At 41.9% G+C, this 21552-nt stretch overlaps 1 protein-coding gene across 3 annotated transcripts in view; it reads right to left on the bottom strand.

Moving 5' to 3' along the window:
- Positions 1-1209: 1209 nt before the first annotated feature.
- LOC122943907 (protein Wnt-7a) overlaps positions 1210-21552 on the bottom strand; it is a 75261-nt gene continuing 54918 nt past the window's right edge. For all 3 annotated transcript variants that reach the window (XM_044302025.1, XM_044302026.1, XM_044302028.1), the window contains exon 5: positions 1210-2793. In XM_044302025.1, the coding sequence (XP_044157960.1) occupies positions 2314-2793 (480 nt within the window). In that variant the 3' untranslated portion in view covers positions 1210-2313. The remainder of the gene's footprint in view (positions 2794-21552) is intronic.

The raw sequence follows: 21552 nt of genomic DNA, 5'->3' as shown, positions 1-21552 counted from the left end.
GTTCAGTAGTCTGACAATAAATTAATCTCCCCTAAAACCTATTCTGATATCTTATACATTGATGGACTGGACACTGGTCTAACACTGTTTACAAAAATAACCAAAAATTTACACAAGACTAAAACAAATCCTGCCCTAATTAATTAATTTATGTATATATTTATTTATGTATTATTTATGTATTATTTATGTATGTTATTTTACTGTTAACATTTAGCATCCCACATTTTTGAGGAGACAAAGCAGGCAAGTGCTCAGCGCAATCAGATTTGAAAAAAAAAAACGGGAAGCTTTGTGTGTTATCTGTGAGAATCAGGCTGTGTATGTGAAGCTAGTTTGTACAGTCATAGTCTACAGTCTGTCAGTGATAAAATCAAATTTGACAGTAACACAATATAGAGATTTAATAGGCAGCATACACAGCACATTTGCTTATAATAACCAAAGAGTTTAATGACTGATGCATGTGGAAAGCAAAATCTGATTTTTCTCTTTTTTTCCCCCTCTTCCGAATGGGATAAGAAAGCAAATATTTAATACTAATCACTAATTTAAGCCATTTGACAAACTGTAGGCTATGTGACCTCTATCAGTATGTGTATTCTGTAAACTGCTCATCAGAAAACACACAGCATCTAATTTATTGTAAAATCCTTAACAAAAAAATTAAAAAATCCCTTAACCAAATGAAAAAAACACTGAATATTTCTTAGAATTGATATCAGACTGAGAAAAAAAATCATAGTAAGCTGGATGCTCGCAGACTAAATCTGAATGTATTTGCTTAATACACAAGTGAGATACTGGGTAAGAAAAAAATTAAGATGATAGAATTATACAGACAGGCATACAATATAAATAAAATATTCATATAAAAATACTCTCTTACAAAATATACTCTTTTTCCGTATGGTCCATTTTCCATAAGATTTAAATTTTGTCTGGAACATTTCAACAAATTAAATTTAAATTTATTAATTTAGAAAAAAACAATCAGAAAAAAAAAATGAATAAGAAAATTAAATATCGAGAGTGATTATTCCAGACAGCTAGCAGCAAACAGCATTAAAAGATTTAAGAAAGAGATGTCTGCTTTCGCCATAAAACAGGAAAACAAACAAGATTATCCCTTGTACACAGCCAGGGTTGCCAACCATCCAGAAATTTCTGGACAGTCCATAAAAATAGGCTACTTTTTTCCTGTGTCGGTGAAAAAAATAGATGTGTCCATGATTGTTTTTAGACTGCTGGTTCTTGACTAGATATTGAGCTATAGACATGTATTACTTATAATTTTTATCATTTATTGTGGTTTTCCAATTGCCCATAAATACTATTGGCTGTCCGTGAGTTTAGGATAAGTCATCCAGAATTTTTTTTATTTTGGTGGGCAACCCTGTGCACAGCTATAAATGGGATCAGAGTAATACATATTATTTACACCTCCAGTTTTTGAAATACAAAGATCTCATTTTGTAAGTAATGAAAAAAAAAAATATTTTTTTTGTTCAGTATGAGACAGTTCCAAATGGCAGTAGGTTTCTTTTTATGTTAAATAAATTAATATTAGTTTACTCTAAAATATATTGTTAAATATCATCACTAATATTTAAAGTCCCTGTGCCAACAAAAATAATAATTAAAATATATTTATAATGTATATAACAGCGCCTCACTTAACAAAACAAAAATAAGAGAAGAACTAAAAACCTAAAATAAAATTAAAAAAAATAAAAATAAATGATGGTGTGAAAATTAGGAGCATAAGCAACCTTAATCTGTACAATCCAAGCGGGAAGTCACACAAGTTCATTGTTAACCTATCCTGTTAGCTCAGTTAACATAGCGGCTGTTTGTATAATATTCCTCTGTGTACCACCAGTGGCTTGATTCTTCAGCAGATTCATGTCTATCCAGAAAAATAATGAATGAACACAGTGTAAAAGCTATGGCTACCTACCCAACATCTCTCAAACTGTAGTGTATTCTTTGCTGGAATGGATCATTACATGAGTTATGTGAAATGACCCCCAGATACAGAGAGCTCCCCAAAAAAGGTCTTCTCTGCCTTGTACTCTTTATAGCTGTTGACAGTCTGAACAAATCTACAATGAAGAATTTAGACATATCAGGCTGTCCATGGATGAGATCTCAAAGATACTCATGGAAAAGACAACAATGGCCCATTCACTTCGGTTCCTACAAGGGAATGGAACTCTAGATCACAGTCTTGCAGTATGTGGCTTAAGATCTTGTGCAAATGTACGATATTAGTTCCCAGGGCTAAAACATGTCCTCATCTGGGTAACATTCTCATTTACAGGTGAAAACTTCTGTTCTTTCACTGCATGTGTTACATTTCACGTAGCAGCACCAGTGGAATTTACAGTTACACTGCCATACACGAGAGTACTGGTGGGTATTGTACCCTCTTCCACAGCACATTAAGTCACAGCCACTCGTATGCTGGGCTGTCTTGTTGCACAGTCGACCCTGCGTCCCCACACTGCCTGATATTGGGTCTTCATCACAATAATTTGGAGATTTTTCTATATACACCAAGTCTGTATCCATTGGTTTGCGATATGACAGCGGTTTCTTGATTTTGAGAAACATCGGTCGCTTATGTCTGCTGGCTCGAACTGGCTCAACTTGAACAGCTTCACTGTATTTGTCCTTCAATAGAAATCCTATTTCACGAAAATTTGGCAGTGTGGTCCAGCAGGTCTTTGTTGTACAAGATCCTGATACTCCATGACACTTACACTCCAGTTTCATGTTCTCCTCTAAGACCTGCAAAAAATAAAACATATAAATAAATCAGCTAGAGAACATCTTCACATCATCAGTTCAGTGATTAGAAAATATTACTGTAACCTTCGTTTCAGGTTAGTTTTCATAATAGGCTGTTATGTGTATGTACAACAGTATAAACACTATTTCTGGCCATTATATGACCTACATACATTTACCACTAGCTTTCCCAGTTCTAGTAGGGGTGGAGACTAGCTGCTATGATGTCTTCTATACACAGCACACACACAGAAGAGGTGATCCTTCTCCCCTATCTTTTTGTAGCACACCCTTAGCAGCATCAACATGGTGGACATACACAACAGTATTGAGCAGTGTAGCTGTGAATCCAGCATTGGTGTTTATCTTTGCATTAAATCTAGTACTGGGACCTTTTTTTATGCTGGAAACTAATGGGGTTTCCAGCCACGGGTCAGCTTCTCATAAGTATGGGCCCTTTGGTAACTGTCTGGCTCCTTTTTACTTCTTCCTTTACTTTCTTACTTAACCTAATTTGTATCTCAAACTTTAAGTTCCACTATGGGGGAATTTACAAACATTGGTGTTTATAATGCCAGTGTTCATAAAAGAATATCCTGGAATATGATGCGCAAACATTGCTAAGAGGCACATCATCATTTTGGCACATCTTGGCAAGGTTTCGGTGCCAGAAGATGAACTCTATACAAGCTATGCTGAGACTTTCAAATTCCTCCAAAGTATTTTTTAAACTGAAGGTCAGGTGTAAAATCAAATTTCAAGGACATCTTTATTTTTAAATAACTAATTACTACCTGCAATACCTAAATGGGTTGTGAACCTTTGGTGGAGTTGGCAAAACCCTATTTCCTGGGTAGACTTGCGAAGGGAAGCATACTTACCTGCTTTAGAGTGCGGGCTCCCCGCTCCTTAGCTGTACTGCTCCACTGGGCTCCCTGAATGTAAAATTCCTGTTTGACGCTGTGATGCAGTTCACAGTGTTCACAGTGCCTCAGAGCCTCTCTCACCCATCTTGGCAGATCTGATGGAAAGAGCAGTGCTGCATGCAGCGCTATTCTAGGTAACAAAATTACGGAACGGAACCTGAGAGACTCCAAGTCAACAAGGTGGTCTTGTATTAATCTTTAGAACTGTACATTATGTTTTCTTCTCCATTCAAATCTAAAATTAAGTTCAGAAAACTGATGGTCGCCTGTTACCTGTCACAGGTAGCATATCTCTAGGGATGAGTGAAGCTGTGGAAGTTCGGGTTCGCCGGGTTCAGCAGAACTTCAGGTCAAAGTTCGGGTTCAGGACCCGAACTTATACCCGAACCTGAACCCCATTGAAGTAAATGGGGACCCGAACTTCACTTTATTATTTTCCGTTATAACATGGTTATAGCAGAAAAAAATTGAATTCTTAGGACAGAATGCAAAAGAATATGGCAATTTAGGGGCTAAAAAAAATGACTCACCTCAGCCACTTGATCGTGCTGCCACAGTGTCTTCTATCTTCTTATAGCAGGACCTGTAAAAGGACCTGCGATGACATCACAGCACTCAACAAGTGGTGAGCACGGTGACGTAATTGCAGGTCTATCTATCTTAATTCAGGAGGACCTGCCAGAGTACTTACAATGACATCATCACGCTCACCACGCTCACCATGTGGTGAGCGTGGTGACGTCATCGCAGGTTCTTTTGCAGGTCCTGCTGAAAGAAGATAGAAGATACTTTGGCAGCACGATCAAGTGGACGAGGTGAGGTTTTTTTTTTACCTCTAAGTTGCCATACTCTTTTGAATTCTGTCTTAAGAATGCTATTATTTTCCGCTATAACCATATAATGGAAAATAATAAAATGACCTGAACACCGAACCCGGACTTCAGTGAAAAAGTCCGGGTTCGGGTCCAGGTACCCGAACTCGCAAAGTTCGGTACAAACTTTGCAGTTCGGGTTCACTCATTGCTACATATCTCCTTTAATTACACCGTAAGCATATTAAATGTGTCTATTCTAGAAGTAGGGATAAACTTCTGCAATCATTTACATGCCATATGCTTCATAAAACTTCTATGCCCCATTGATCGCTACAGTATACCCAAAGGTGGACTGTGACCGACCTGGGCACTTAGAGGGTCACTTATCAAATCTACTATGCAAGTTCTATGGCATAAAAAACTTCAAGTGATGCTCGCGTGCATTATTCGGTCAACTTTATTGACATTAGGTGAGCCTTGCCGCTTTTAGAAGTGGAGTGAAAAGTAGGCCAGGATTTCAGATTAGAACAACTTTAAGACTCATTTATGATGTACAAGTCGGAAAAAAAACATTTCCATGCCAGGCAATCCCCTGGTGTATTGTTACAGACATAGGCGTACTCCACATTGCACTTCCACCAAACATATTATTACTGTGCGTCAATTTGGTACAACCTCACAAAACAAATACAGACGTAAAATGGAGACCACCACCACTGGTTCATCCCACCAATCAGATAGTAATCCTATCTGATCTCTTTTAAGGAAAACTCTTACCAACCAGGGGGCTGTGGGTCTCTTTTGGCCATAGGCCCTGGGGCATATGTTATCAGTCCACTCTTGGTTACAACTGTATTTTCCCTTCTGAAATGTGAGGGGTCTGACTCAAGAGTTTCTGAATTCATAGTATATAAGTGATTACAAGTTTGAGCAAAAGGTTAAGTTTATTGGGTAAAACTGTAAAATTAAAAAGAGGTTCTAGTACTCTGTTGGGTTTCCTCTAGCCTGAATACAATGTGAGATAAGATTGAGCATGAAGGCATACAGGTTCTGTATGGTATCCTGTGGCACATTTGCCTAAAGATGTTGCAGTTGGGCTTGAGGATCCTGCACACTTGTAGGTTGCTGGAGCTGGCATCGCAGCTGGTCCCATAAATGCTGAATTGGCAAAAATAGGCAATCTGGTAGTGTTGCAATCTGGTGGAGACATTCGTGGGAAACCCTTGCTGTATGTGGGCGAGCATTATCCCGCTAAAAAATACCGGTTGGAAGCCCTGTCCTAAGAGGCAACACATGTGGGCGCAGGACGTCCTGCACATATCACTGAGTTATTAGTGTCTCTCGTATCACCACTATGGATGACCGACTGGGCCACCTGTGTCTAGATGGTGGACAGCAAAACTGTTTGTGCTTGTCAGCAGATCAAATGATCCTCTCTACTGGTGGTCTATCTGGGCGATCTGTCTGGGCCTGTTTGCTGTGTGTGCATGTGTTTATGTGACTACAGCTCCCAATACCTCCTATAACAGCTAGATCATAAGGGCTTACATGGCGGTAAATTTATCAAAGGGACCATTTTGCTTCTCTCAGATTAATGATATGCAGCCTCTCAAAGTCTGTCAACTGGGCAAAATGTCTTTAAATGCGTTGTAGAGGCATGTCTAGCAGTCAATAGTCTCTCACGAAGAGGTATACTACCCAAAAGTAACCTCTGAGAGCCTTTTATAGGGCAGCTGGGGAAGCATGTTTACGCCCTCTTGTGGCAAGACTCAGTGTCCAATCAGACCACACCTGTATTCATTTATATATCTGCCTGAGACATAACTGTATGCAAAGTTTTGCAGCAATCCGACATTTCTATCTGGGTTCATTATTTGCTGTGTTTTCTCACATGTAAGATGGAGTTGTCACTGTAACATCTATCACATTTATTACTTTTGTTACATTTAGTTTTGTTATGTTAGGCTTAATGTGACTATCTAAAATAATAGAAAACAAAGATAAAGCAAATCTTAGCGCTGCCCAGCCAGAATCCAGTGGAGCTGCTAATTTGAACTGTCAATATATTGTCTATCCATCCATGTGTGCCTAATATGCCCCTTCCAAACAGCGTAAATTTCCTACCAACGTTTTTCATTAGCTGCCGAGCTGCAGACAATGATGGAATAAACAGTTTGATTGGAAAAAGCTGAGTGTGCTGGTCAAGTGGATCAACAAGCGAAAGAGTCCGCTGTTCATGGAGCTCCTATGCAATATCGCACAATATGCCAGCTGACTCAGGAGCTCGGTGAGCTGAGAGCATTCTGGGTCTCGCATACCTGGCAAAGGACCACTATACGGATTTGGTGTCCCTTCTAAACCAATAGCTAATGAAATTTGCCTAACTTTCATGTCATAAGCCACAGAACCCAGACAGGTTACGTGTCAGTGTCCTGCAGTGCAGTACTCACACAATGCTACAATATATGATGTTACTGTACTGTGCAAATATTAGTGTGTGTGTATATGTACTATACAATATTCTAGAGTAGACTATACTATACAATATTATTAGACAATGTTATTCTAGACTGTACGGTATTATGCTACAATGTATCATCCTATACAATATCAGCATACACTATACAATATTATTATAGACTATATTATATTACACTATACTATAATACACTACATTATAGTATATATCACACTATAACATCATACACTATATCATAATATAATATTTGCATACACTACACAATAATATTATAGACGACACTATTTTACACTATGATGTACTGTACTATATAATATTAGTATATTCCAGTGATGGCGAACCTTTCATAGACCGAGTACCCAGACTGCAGCCCAAAACCCACTTATTTATCGCAAAGTGCCTACACATGCAATTTAACCTGTATACTGAGCTTTTAGTATACAAAAAACTAGAGGTGGGACGAATCCAATTTCTTTCGAATACGAATACGAAAAGGTTCTCGAATCTATCGAATCTTTTGAATCTCGAATACTACGAATCCTGTACATAAGAATTGTGCGAACGGTGTAAGAAACAAAGTGATTCAAACACTTATAGGGGGGGATCTGTGGATGACACTGCTATGGGGGTGATCTGTGGATGGCACTGTTATGGGGGGATCTGTGGATGGCACTGTTATGGTGGGATCTGTGGATGGCACTGTTATGGGAGATCTGTAAATGGCACTGTTATAGGGGATCTGTGGATGGCACTGTTATAGGGGATCTGTGGATGGCACTGTTATGGGGGGATCTGTGGATGGCACTGTTATAGGGGATCTGTGGATGACACTGTTATGGGGGGATCTGTGGATGGCACTGTTATAGGGGATCTGTGGATGGCACTGTTATGGGGGATCTCTGGATGGCACTTTTATAGGGGATATGTGGATGACACTATTATGGGGGTGATCTGTGGATGGCACTGTTATGGGGGGATCTGTGGATGGCACTGTTATGGGGGGATCTGTGGATGGCACTGTTATGGGGGGATCTGTAGATGGCACTGTTATGGGGGGATATGTGGATGGCACTGTTATGGGGGGGATCTGCGGATGGCACTGTTATGGGGGATCTGTGGATGGCACTGTTATGGGGGATCTCTGGATGGCACTGTTATGGGGGATCTCTGGATGGCACTGTTATGGGGGATCTCTGGATGGCACTGTTATGGGGGATCTGTGGATGGCACTGTTATGGGGATCTGTGGATGACACTGTTATGGGGGATCTCTGGATGGCACTGTTATGGGGATCTCTGGATGGCAATGTTATGAGGGATCTCTGGATGACACTGTTATGGGGGATCTCTGGATGGCACTGTTATGGGGATCTCTGGATGGCAATGTTATGAGGGATCTCTGGATGGCACTGTTATGGGGGATCTCTGGATGGCACTGTGATGGGGGGATCTGTGGATAACACATATATAGCATCTTATGCTATGTGCCATCCACAGATCCCCCCCATAACAGTGTCCCTGCAGTGTGAATGACCCCCAATGCAGGGGCTGGGGGCCGGCATCTGGATTAGGAATGACAGCGGGACCGATGCAGTCCCTGTATTCAAATGCACCGGCCCCGCTCACTGTAGTATAATCTTATGATCTAAACTGCATTGTAAAGATATAATAATCCATCTGTATTACTTACATTACAACATTAAGTTCCGTAGCAGAAAGGAGGGAGGAGGCAGGCTGGAAGGATGGGCGGGCGGCGTGTCACTCACTACGTCACGCGCCCGTGCCGCCTGCTTCATTCATAAAGTGGGTGGTGCAGGCACGTGACGTAGTGAGTGACACGCCGCCCGCCCGTCCTCCCGGCCTGCCTCCTCCCTCTTTTCTGCTACGGAACTTAATGTTGTAATGTAAGTAATACAGATGGATTATTATATCTTTACAATGCAGGTTAGATCATAAGATTATACTACAGTGAGCGGGGCCGGTGCATAAGAATACAGGGACTGCACCGGGATTCGAGTCCACAAGATTCCAAAAAAAAAAAATGATACATTAAAATGGGCCGGACAGGGACTTAAAAGCAGCCCTGGCACACAAACCTCACCAGCCTCCTTACATACATCCTCCATATACAGGGCAGTATAATACATAGCTCATCACCTCCTCACATTTAAAGAGCGGATTGACTGGCCCCAGATTGCCAGTCCGGGCCTGCCTGCCTATAATCTGGCCCTGCACGTGGTCCACAGAGCTCCAGGGGTGGGATTTTTAACAACAGGTTCCCTACTCAACAGCGGACATGCGGCATCACTGCACATGTTTACATATACATACCCCATAGAAAAACACATAAATACATTGTATACATGGTACACATACATAAATACACCATATACAGTATACACAACACACATACTACCCAACTAAGGAGCTAAACTATCAGTGGTGCGCAAAGCAATGGCGACGAACATCTCCAGCTGACCTGTCACCTGCCAGAGCACCGGATCGGGACTCAGACGGTAACACAGTTCTCCGATCCAGTTGTAATTTTAACAACTGGATCAGGAGAACTGCAGGGAACTGGCTGAATCCCATTCCTGGAGGGCTCTGAGCCCATAGGTTCGCTACTACTAGTATATGCTATAGCTATACAATATAACATTCTAGAGTATACTATTCAATATTTTTCTATAATTTACCATACTATACAATATAAGCATCAATTATACTATATAATATTCTAGACAGTATTATTCTAGATTATACTATATGATACTATAATTTACCATGCTATACAATAGTAGCATAAACTATACTATATAAAATTCTAGAATATACTATATTGTGCTGTGACTTATCATACTATACAATATTAGCCTACACTACAGTATATAATATTCTGCACTATACTATATTACTCTTTATGTGCCTTATTCATCATGTCTATGTTCTTCATATAAACGTAACATTGAATGTGCCTAAATGAGTATCCTACATTCCTCATAGTTATACTTGCCAACTCTCCTGGAATGTCTAAGACAGTCCCAAAAGACAAGACAAATCTGCCAAGTGCTCCACATACTCATGTCTCCCTATTCCTGCTAACACCCTAGGTGGAAAGCTTTTCATAACTGCGCCTCTTCATAATTTCAGCGGATCCACCACCAGCTATAGGGGTTATTAAGACCGGTCTCTGAAACGCCGATCTTAATAAATGACCCCCTTAATTTTTGTATATGTATGCAATATACAATGCATTACTGCAAAGACAAAAGACAAAAGTTTGTCATCACCTCCTGCAAAATGAGGTAAATCCGCAGGTGTGAGTCGCCATGGCTGAAACTACAAATGTAAAAGCAAACGCAATGCAACAGCACTTTTTAAACATAGACTATGTATATGGAATAGTACTATGTTTACTATATAAAATAAATATGAGGTACTTTTTTAAATCAAAATCATGTATGCCCACCTATTAGCTGGAATGTTGATCGCATGGTCTGAGTGTGAAATGAGTTTAAAGTGTGAATGCAAATAACCCTACACATGTTCTGTGCACCCTCAGATCAGTTGCTTCTGGTGGTCCAAGACACCAGTCCAAAGCTGTTGGCTGTACAATGTGGGTGGCACAGTGACCCAAGGTCGTTTACCCTCTTCCTGACCAGGCCAAATTTTGCAAATCTGACATGTGTCACTTTATGTGGTAATAACTTTGGAACGCTTTTACTTATCCAAGCCATTCTGAGATTGTTTTCTCGTGACACATTGTACCTTATGGTAAAGAGTAAATTTAAGTCAATATGTTTTACCTTTATTTATAAAAAAATAATTAGAATCTCTCTGATTTTAAGACAGATAGAGATGCCTCATAAATTATTTATTAATTAACATTCTCCATATATCTACTTTATGTGGGCATTAGAAGGTTTGGAATTTTTTAAGCAATTTTTAAGAAAATTTCCAAAGTCAACTTTTTTAAGGACTAGTTCAGTTCTGAAGTGTTTTTGTGGGGCTAACATAGTGGGAACCCCCCATAAATGACCCCATTGTACAAACTACACCCCTCAAGTTACTCAAAACTGATTTTAAAAACTTTGTTAACTCTTTAGGTGTTCCACAAAAATTCAAGGAAACTGGAGATGAAATTTCTAAATTTCACTTTTTTGGCAGATTTTCCATTTTAATAAAAAAAATTCTTTAACACATCGAGGGTTAACAGCCAAACAAAACTTCATATTTATTACCCTTGTTCTGCGGTTTACATAAACACCCCACATGTGGTCGTAAACCGATGTAAGGGCACACGGCAGGGCGCAGAAGAAAAGGAGCGCCATATGGTTTTTGGAAGGCAGATTTTGCTGAACTGGTTTTAGATGCCATGTCCCATTTGAAGCCCCCCTGATGCACCCTTACAGTAGAAACTCCCAAAAAGTGACCCCATTTTGGAAACTAGGGGATAAGGTGCCAGTTTTATTGGTACTATTTTGGGGTACATATGATTTTTAATTGCTTTATATTAAGTTTTTTGTGATTTATCTGACAGGGTAGAACATGTGCTATTTTTATAGAGCATGTTGTTACGGACGCAATGATATCAAATATGTCTACTTCTTTGTTTGTTTTCAAGTTTACATAATAAAGCAATTTTGAAAAAAAATTCTGTTTTTGTGTCTCCAATTTCTGAACGCCATATTTTTTTTATTTTTCTGCCGATTGTCTTGTGCAGGGGCTCGTTTTTTGCAGAAAGAGTTGATGTTTTTATTGGTACCATTTTTGGGTACATATGATTTTTTGATCATTCATTATTACACTTTATGGGGCAAGGTGACCCAAAAATTTGTTGTTTTAGGCTACTTTCACACCTGCGGCAGTGTGATCCGGCAGCAGTTCCGTCGTATTATTTTTTTTTGCATTTTTAAAGGTCTGCACATGCACAGACCAGGAAACCAGATCCATTTTTTCGGAACACTTGGTACTGGATCCGGCATTAATACCTTTTAATGGAAGTGTTCCGGAATTTTGGCCGGAGAAAATACTGCAGCATGCTGCAGTATTTTCTCCGGCCAAATACCGTGAGAGGGACTGAACTGAAGACATCCTGATGCATACTGGACGGAATGCTTTCCATTCAGATGCATTAGGACAGGGATGCTCAACCTGTGGCCCTCCAGCTGTTGTAAAACTACAACTCCCACCATGCCCTGCTGAAGGCTGATAGCTGTAGGCTGTTCAGGCATGCTGGGAGTTGTAGTTTTGCAATAGCTGGAGGTCCGCAGGTTGAGCATGCCTGCATTAGGATAAAACGGAAGCGTTTTTTTCCGGTATTGAGCACCTGTGACAGAACTCAATACCGAAAACTTTAACACTAGTGTGAAAGTATCCTTAGTTAGGGTCTAATTTTTTGCGGGATGAGGTGACGGTTTGATTGGTACTATTTTGGGGGGGCATACGTCTTTTTGATTTCTTGGCGTTGCACTTTATGTGATGTTAGGTGACAAACAATGGCTTTTTTGGCACTGTTTTTATTTAAAAAATTTACGGTGTTCACCTGAGGGGTTAGGTCATGTGATATTTTTATAGAGCAGGTCGTTATGGATGTGGCAATACCTAATATGTCTACTTTCTTATTTTTATTTCACTTTAACACAATCATAGTACTTTTTAAACAATTAAATGATGTTTTAATGTCTCCATGTTCTAAGAGCTATAGTTTTTGTTTTTTCTTTGACCTCACAAGCTGCCAGCTTCCTCACCGCGCCTGCGCTGAATACTGAATGGCGCGAGATTTCACCAGAGCACAGGGCTGGCAGACAGATGCGATGCGTAACGGGGGCATAGATAAAAGTAGGAGTAGGCTAGTTAGGTTTAGCTGACATTAGCGCATCGCTATCGTCAGCTAGCTTAATAGGGTTAAATCTGGTGACAGAAACCTTTTAAAGGCAAAAGTTGAATTCCTCAGCTCTGGCATCTCTTAAATTACAAATGAAAAGCAAATCTTGATGGGGCTGTGCTAGGATGGACATTTATCACCTATCTACAACTATGCTGGGACCCCCAGAAATCACAGAATAGAGGGTCTTGAGAAGGCCTGGACTAAGAATTTGCCTTACCATGCAGATTCCCAGTGAGCTGCTCTCACTTTTGCTCAAGTGGTTCACCAGTTAATATGATTTGTATTTTTTTTAAAGAGGTTCCCAGCGGCGTCCCCTTCAATTTGTAGGACTTACTCCCCGCCGCCATCCAGGCCATGCACTGCTTATAACTTTACTCAATCAATAACACATTGCTCCTCCTCCATTCTAGTCCTGACATACATTATGTGTGGGCGGAGCTAACTCTGCAAACTCTGTTTGCTAGTTAGCCCCACCCTATGTCTCTTACCCTGCCCTTCCACCCAATCCAACCACAGCTGGACTACTGGATTCCCAGACGGGAGTCTCCAAAGCATCTGAGTAAGTCACTAAACAAACTTACAGATAACAGGAAGAGGCCTTCCAGGCTTGCAGGGACCAAAGTGGCAGTGAGAGATGGGGGGTGTTGAAATATATAGGAGGCTGACCACAATGACCATCATGACCCTATATTGTACTACACATCAGAACCTGTGGGGGTGGGAAAGGGGCACTGCACTGACCATCAGTACTAGGGAGATGCAGGGCTGCTAATGGTCACACTCTCATTAGAGCAGCCTTGCATTATACCCCCCTGCAAGTACTGATGCTCAGTGAAATTAGTGTGGGGCTCCTGCCTCCTGGAATAGATTTTGACCATCAGTACTTGAATAGATGGGCTGCTGGAATTAGAGGTTGACCACTGACATCAGTATTTGGAGTGCTACTAAAGAGATCTCTGGCCCTGGTCGGAGAACTTATGGGCTGATAACAGTAATGCATCATGCTACTAATGGGGATGTCTTGATCCAGATATCAACCTATTAATGCAAACTTGCATTAAGGAGATGTATAGAGCGCACTCATGAGCTTAGCTTGCTCCATAAATACGGGCTATGACAGCGACCGGGACTGAAGATTTCTCCAACTCTGCTCATTTAACCCCTCAAATGCCACTGTCAATAGTAACCAAGGGCATTGGTGGGGTTTTACAGAGGGAGGTGGCTCCCTTTGTCCTTCGGTCTGAGCCTACATGGTGAAATTTTGGAGCTCTGATTGCTTGCTATGGCAGCCTGTGGCCATTTGCATGCACCCAGGCCTGCCATAACAGACTACCTGCTAAGATGTGGTGATTGCAATAGTATTCTGTTACTGTCTATGATCAGGAGATAACTTACTCAAGTCTTTTGAGGGGGGCTAATTGAAAAACAAAAATTAATACAAATTCTAATATCCTTTCCCAATTTTATACATAAAAATATGCAAACAATAAAAAAGAAGCATAATTGGTTTCTCCATTGTGGGGACACTAGGGATGACCCTAAAGCAAGGACACTATCACGTAAACTGAAAGGGACACTGATGGCGATTCTTTGTGACTGACACCTGACACACAATGGGGATGACACTTGTGGGCAGTGGGCACTTTGTGTGAAACCTGAAGGGACACTTGGGATGACAATCTAGGGTGACCAACTCTCCAAATATACACTGCCATATATCTATATTTGGAGGAGTGAGGTGTACCTAGAAAGGGGCAGGGCCTAGCAAAAAAAGGGTCTGGGCCTAAGACGCACCATTTTACACCAAAATTGCACCACAATTTGGGTATAAAATTCTGTCCCTATGATAAATCTGGTGCAGGTCTAGAGAGCATCTCTAAATTTGCACCATCTATAAGATTAGTAAATTTGCCCCACTGTGTTATAGAATAAAACCTCAAATTAAATGCCAGAAATTCTCTCTTGGGCTTTGATAATTCTTTGATAATTACCTTTACCTTCTTGACCCGAGCAAAGGTTTCCAATAAAGTATCATGAACAACATTTCGAACTATGCAACTAAACAGCAACTCAGCCTGAAGCAGCAAGCATGAGCTTACATGTAGACATTCATATCATACTATTTTGAGCTTGTCACTTACTGTACATATGCCTTATGAAAGGAACAGACAGTCATAAATCTTCCCGACTGACAAGTACTTCAGTTTATCAATTTCTATACGTTTCTTTGGTATGTTAATAGACAATCTATAGAAAATGAATGAATAGCAATCATTTGGAGTGGAATTATGATGAAATGGAAAGTTTAGAATTTTCTGTATTTCTGAGGAACACTCATTGTAGATATGGGCTTCATTTAAAATAAAACATGCCAACCTTGGTTGGATTGTGTGATGTGCAATACCTTCTAGTGACATATTCCTTTCAGATAATATAATAATACAGCATACAGACCATACATACAGTCATGCCATACAGTGCCCCATTAACAATGCCAGACAGTTGCTAAAATAACACTAACCAAACAAAAAAGCAGGGGATATAGTTTACTCCAGTACATCTGCCTCTCTGTACAGCAGGCTCGGGCACCAAGGGTTGAACCAGTGGTGAAAGGTCTGGGTGCCTATGCTATCGGGGTTGGTGATGCCACCTTCAGTAGTGATGAGCTATATATCCCTAATATTGGCCATGAGCACAAAAATAGAGTCAAAGGAGTCCGCTGTGCACCGTTTTAATAAGTCATACAAGAGACCTGACACTGCACAGTGGCTTCAAGTATGAAGAAACGCCATGATTCAAATGTGAACAGACATTAATAAAAAAAAAGTTTACAAGCAGAATTTACATGCTGTTATTTGATTAAATAACAGCAGTCACTAAACACTAGAAACCATATACATACATTAGAAATCCACAAATTCATCTTAATTACACAGAACACACCTGTAGGAGAAAGTTTTTACCCATTCTGAAGTTGTGTGGAAAGACCTCTTGGTAACCTGGTCAACTCTTCTGAAAACTCAACTTCCCCCGGCATCATGTCCTTTACCACGTCTCCAGCCTGGGCTATGGACATAATGTCACTTCCTCTGTAGGGAGGGCCAGAACTATTCCCCTTCCTGGCATATAAGCAAACTTCAGAATTATCCTCATCTGCGCATGCGCCAGGGAAAGTAATGACTCTGGCCCTGTCCACAGGGAAAGTGATGTCCCATCCATAGTCCAGGGTGGAAATCTGGTAAAGGATGTGACATCAGCAAAATCTGGATTTTTAAGAAGAGGGGCATCCCATGACCTTGTTTCTGGGAGGCCGATCTACTCCATTTCGGACTGGTAAGCATTGCAAACTTTCTCCTGCAGGTGTGTTCACTGTAATTAAGGTTGATTTGTGGGCCCACTGGGTCATGAAAATCCCTTTAAACACTAACTTATATGTACCTCAAAATTTAGTCTAAAAAAACTCTAAAACATGAAAGACATTGGGGGGATTTATCAAGCCCTGTACTTTAGAAACTGGCTTCAAAAAGTCACAAAATAGGGCATTGCAACTTTTTGGGATTATTTGTATGTAACGTTTGCACAATTTTTGCTTTTTTACACTACTCCCTCCATCTTTGAAAAGCCGATGAAAACGTGGTCGTAGTTAGTCTTTCGAGCTGATTTAAGCCAGACTTATCCACTGCAACTTTCTAAAAAGTTTCAAAAAATGTCACAATCATTCCAATAAAAGGATGACCTACAAAGCAGATTATCTCAAGACAGAAGTTCTAGACCTAAAGATGCACCAAATTTATAGAACTTTGTGCCACAGGGGCATGACTTCGGCATGCGGAGTGAAGAGGCACATACTCGGGGCTCCGCGACCAGCACCAGGAGAAACATCAGGGAAAGCGCTTCCATCACCACTAACGGGTCATGTCAAAGGTGAGGAGGTCCAGGAGTCAGTCCGTGGCCCCTCCAGAACACTCTTCCTGCACTCCGGACTGGTGGAGCTGACACATATAGAGGCCACAACAATGGCAGCTCCAGCAGTACCGCAGCGCTCCTCAGCCGCTTCTTTCGCTCCAGCGCTACGAGACCTCACAGGATTGCGAGGAGACTCACTTAACTTCACCTCCTGCCCCTACCCCACTATACAAAGGGGACCACCCGAACACACAAGGGGACATCTGGGCCGCTCCAGCTTACAGGGCGCCTAGCATCAGGAACGACCAGCAGAGAGAGTTCAGGGCAGCAGCACAACCCACCACAAAGGCACCAGCCTCCCCCCTGGCAGTAGCTGAGACGTCCTCAGCCAAGGCACGCCAGCCATATTTTCAACACCCTCACAGCCACCTGAGGGCATGCATAGGGGCTCCCCCCCAGCCTCCCTGGATTGCAAACTGGAAGAGTTGTGGAAGATGGTGAGGACACTGCCCACAAGATCAGACCTGGAAGCCCAAGTAGCATGCATAGAGACCAATCAGGCCAAGCCCTACAAGCAGTACATGAGACCGCAAAGTCTCTGAACGACAGAGTAATTTCACTTGAACAGCAATGCTCTGTCTCGGCTTCTACAATGTCCTCTTTATCTACCACCATAGCCACTCATACTACTCAACTGAAGGACTTTTCCCTCCACCTCGATGACGTGGAAAACACGGGATGTTGTAATAACCTCAAAATCTGTAATATTCAAGAAACGGTCACCAGCGACCAATTGTACGGCACAGTAGTAACCATCTTCCACAAGGTGTTAGAAAGGCCACCGGGAACAGAGATCGAACTAGACAGAGTACACAGAACAGTGGGTCCAAGTATCCGCGACTTCGAAAGACCCCGCGATGTAATCTGCCGAGTACATTTCTTTAAGATAAAGGAAGATATCCTCCGGGGAGCCTGAGAAAAAAGAGAGATTCTCTATGAAGGTACGCCAATCACTATCTTGCCGGACATCTCCCGCCTAACTCTCTACATGCGAAGGCTAGTTCGTCCACTGCTGGAAGCCGTAAAAGAACCAGGGGCCTCTTACCGCTTTGGCCACCCATTTCACATTATTTTACGCAAACAAGGAGGACTGTCCATGACCATCCACTCTCCAGAGGACCTCCCAGAAGCCTTTCGATTCTTGAACCCCCCACCGATCACAGTACCTGACTGGTGTTGGGCACAAATACTCAATTTTAATCGCGAATATCGCCACTTCGAGAATTCGCGAAGATTTAGAATATAGTGCTATATATTCGTATTCTGAAATATTCTAGATTTTCTTTTCATCAGTAACCTCCCTTCTTGCTTGTGGGCCAATGAGAAGGCTGCAATGTCTTTGTCTGAGCTTAGCAACATCCCTAGCAACCAATAGGAAAGTTGCCTACCCCTTACTATATAAGATCCTCCCCAGCAGCCATTTTCTGTAGTTTTGTGGAGTTCTGAGAGAGACAGCAGTGCAATTGCTGTGCTCTGTGCATTACTGTTTAATTACATTAGATAGTTAGTTAGTTAGCTTATATATATAATAAAAATAGTTAGTGGGAGATAGTCAGTGTAGGTTAGATAGTGATATAGTGTAGCTGATAGGTCCCAGTGCAGGGTGTTAGGCAGTGTGATAGGTTCTGCTGTCCATACATACATGCTACAGACATAGTGCTGTGATGTCACAAGTTCACAACAATACTTAGTGCACCAATCAGTAATATGTAGTCAGACCTGCAAAAATATGCGCATCATTAATTGCCGATTTGCGCAATCGCGAATATATTGGAGCACTCTTTCTGTATATAAAGCTATTGTAATGTTCTGCCATGCCAACCATTTTCTCCAGTCTCAGGAAACTTCTAGCAACTTGAAAAATGTAGCAACAGTGACCCACGCCTGTATTGCACGCGCAATACACGCATATTAAATTGCTGATTTTCGCAATCAAGGAAATAATCGCAAATTCTCAAATTTGCGAATATATGACAAATATTCACCCAAATATTCGCAAAATATTGCAAATTCAAATATTGCTCCTGCCGCTCATTACTACTGGACACTACCACCGCTACTCCAGGCTCTAACTCTGAGAAGCGAGCAAACCTGGAAAAGCCATCCATCGGTGCCCCAACGTACAGCAAATGGCCCCCTTGGAAGCAATTGGAGCCGGTCCCAATGCCCTTCAACAATGCAACACCAAACACCACCTTGCTGAAGCGGAGACCTAGAACTGGCTAATAGGGCGCTTCCTGACCAGAACGAGAAGATCCCCCTTCGCCAGCAATGCTATACATCTTGTCCCACTGAAGAATCGCTCTGAGCACGTGATCTTTGGGGAGGGGAGGGAGGGTCTTGGGGCAATGTTCGAGTCACCAGATTCTTGTTGCCCACGCTCTCACCATAACACCCCTCTCCACCTAACCACACATCCATTAGTAAAGAGTTTCCCCAAGCAGTGAAATCTAGTTTTTATGCTGGTCCATGGATGCCCTTTTAATGCACCTTTTTGGTCGGTCAACCATTCCACGTTCCCCCGCTAGGGTACTGTGCTCTTTGTCCCTTTGGCAGTCATTACAGCCGGTGTGGACAATTCACAGTTATTTAGAGCTATAGCTCTCACCTTTACCTCTCTCCCCCCCCCCTTATTTTATTTTTATTTGCTAGTATTACAACATGTCTGAGGTACTAATAGTCTCTCTTAATGCTCAGGGCTTGAACATTCCATAAAAAAAGATCCTCCCTTCTCAGACTACTGTGTAAGAAAAGAGTGCATGACTATATAGGAAACGCAATTTCGATCCGACAGCATCCAGTCTCTCACCAACGCGCGATTCCCTCATGTGTACCACTGCACCTCTCCAGATTCCAAGACCAGGGGAGTATCCATCCTCATTTCTAATACTGTCTCCTGGGAACTGATCGACACTCGCACTGATGGAGCAGGCAGATACATCTTCGCGAAAGTTAGGCTGGCGGGCACGCTGACTACTCTCGCGGCAATATACACCCCTAACACAGGACAGGTTAGGTTTTTAGATAGAGCATTGACAGCCCTGGAGGATTTTTCTGAGGGAGTCCTGATAATGGGAGGGGGCCTTAACCTCACTATAGATCCGGCCATTGACTCCTCGAAAGGTCAGTCAAACTTACCCCTCTCCACACAGGCCAGATTAGGGGAACTTCTCTATGCCCACCAATTAGTAGATACATGGCGTGTTTTACACTCGACAGATAGGGATTGTACATTCTATTCCAATCCCCACAATTCATATTCTAGACTGGATTACTTCCTCATACAACACACCAGACTAGAACAACTAACAGGAGCACAGATGGATCCCATTCCTTTCTCTGACCACGCCTTAATATCAATGACACTTACACTACCGACCTTCCAAGCCAGAGTGTGGCACTGGCACCTGAACGACTTTCTATTAGAAGACCTACAGGTTACAGTAGAGGTTCGTAAAGATCTGACTGATTACTTCCCTCTTAACGTCACTCCAGATAACGATCCTCTTACTGTTTGGGAGGCACACAAATGCGTTCAGGGGTACATTTATTAAGTTGGGGACCCAAATCAAAAAAGAAAGAGCAGCAGTATTAACAAACCTTATATCCAGAATACACATCTAGAACGACAACATAAGTCCACACTGGACATACAAATAGGAGTTGAGCTGACACAACTGAGGAAACAAGTAACCTACACCTACCTATAACCTACAATCACCCAAAACTCAGAACTCGGAAGCAAATGTACAATTGGTTCGTACATATCGATCTTCTTCGGGACTAGGCCGCCTATCCACGGAAGCGATCGCCGCCCTAGAGTCCCCCCTATCGGCTGCTGAACTGGCACGGGCCATCAAGGAGTCCCAAACAGGCAAAGCGCCCAGCCCGGATGGCCTGCCCTTGCCATACTATAAAACCTTCATTGACATACTGTCCCCACAGTTTCTGTCCGCTTTTAACTCACTCGCATCAACTCGCACCTCTCTTCCCGACACACTCAGGGCACACATCACGGTCATTCCCGAGGAAGGAAAGATCCATCTCAATGTCAAAACTACAGTATCGACCCATTTCCCTTATTAATGTGGATCTAAAATTATTCTCCCAAATCTTGGCAGCTCGCCTCATTCTGCACCTGCAACAACTCATTCACTTAGATCAGACTGGATTCATGCCCTTGAGGGAGGCCCGAGATAACACAACTAGGGATATAAACATGATATACCATGCGATTACGTCCAAAACTCCCATGTTTCTCCTCTCAACTGACGCCAACATAGCGTTTAACAGAGTACACTGGTCCTTTATGTTTATAACACTGGAGTATGTGGGATTGGGGGAGGCAATAATAGCCCGCATCCACAACTTATTCTCGAATCCTACAGCATCGGTTAAGGTGAATAGTCAATTCTTAATGCCCTTCTCAATAAGAAACGGTATGAGACAGGGGTGTCCCCTATCTCCCCTGATATTTTTACTCTGTCTGGAACCGCTACTAGGTCACATAAGAGCAAATCACGACATAATGGGGTTGCAGACTCGGGGAACTTCACATAAAGGAGCCACATATGCGGATGACCTATTCTTCCTCACTAACCCTCGCATATCACTACCAATCTCTTGAAAGAACTCAAGCATTACTTGCAACTTCAAGATAAACTTTCAAAAATCGGAAGCATTG

Source organism: Bufo gargarizans, chromosome 7 (genome assembly GCF_014858855.1).
Source record: "Bufo gargarizans isolate SCDJY-AF-19 chromosome 7, ASM1485885v1, whole genome shotgun sequence".
In the NCBI taxonomy this organism is placed as follows: Eukaryota; Metazoa; Chordata; class Amphibia; order Anura; family Bufonidae; genus Bufo; species Bufo gargarizans.
Note: the sequence above shows the minus strand (reverse complement) of the source record. Positions and strands in the feature narration are given on the sequence as shown.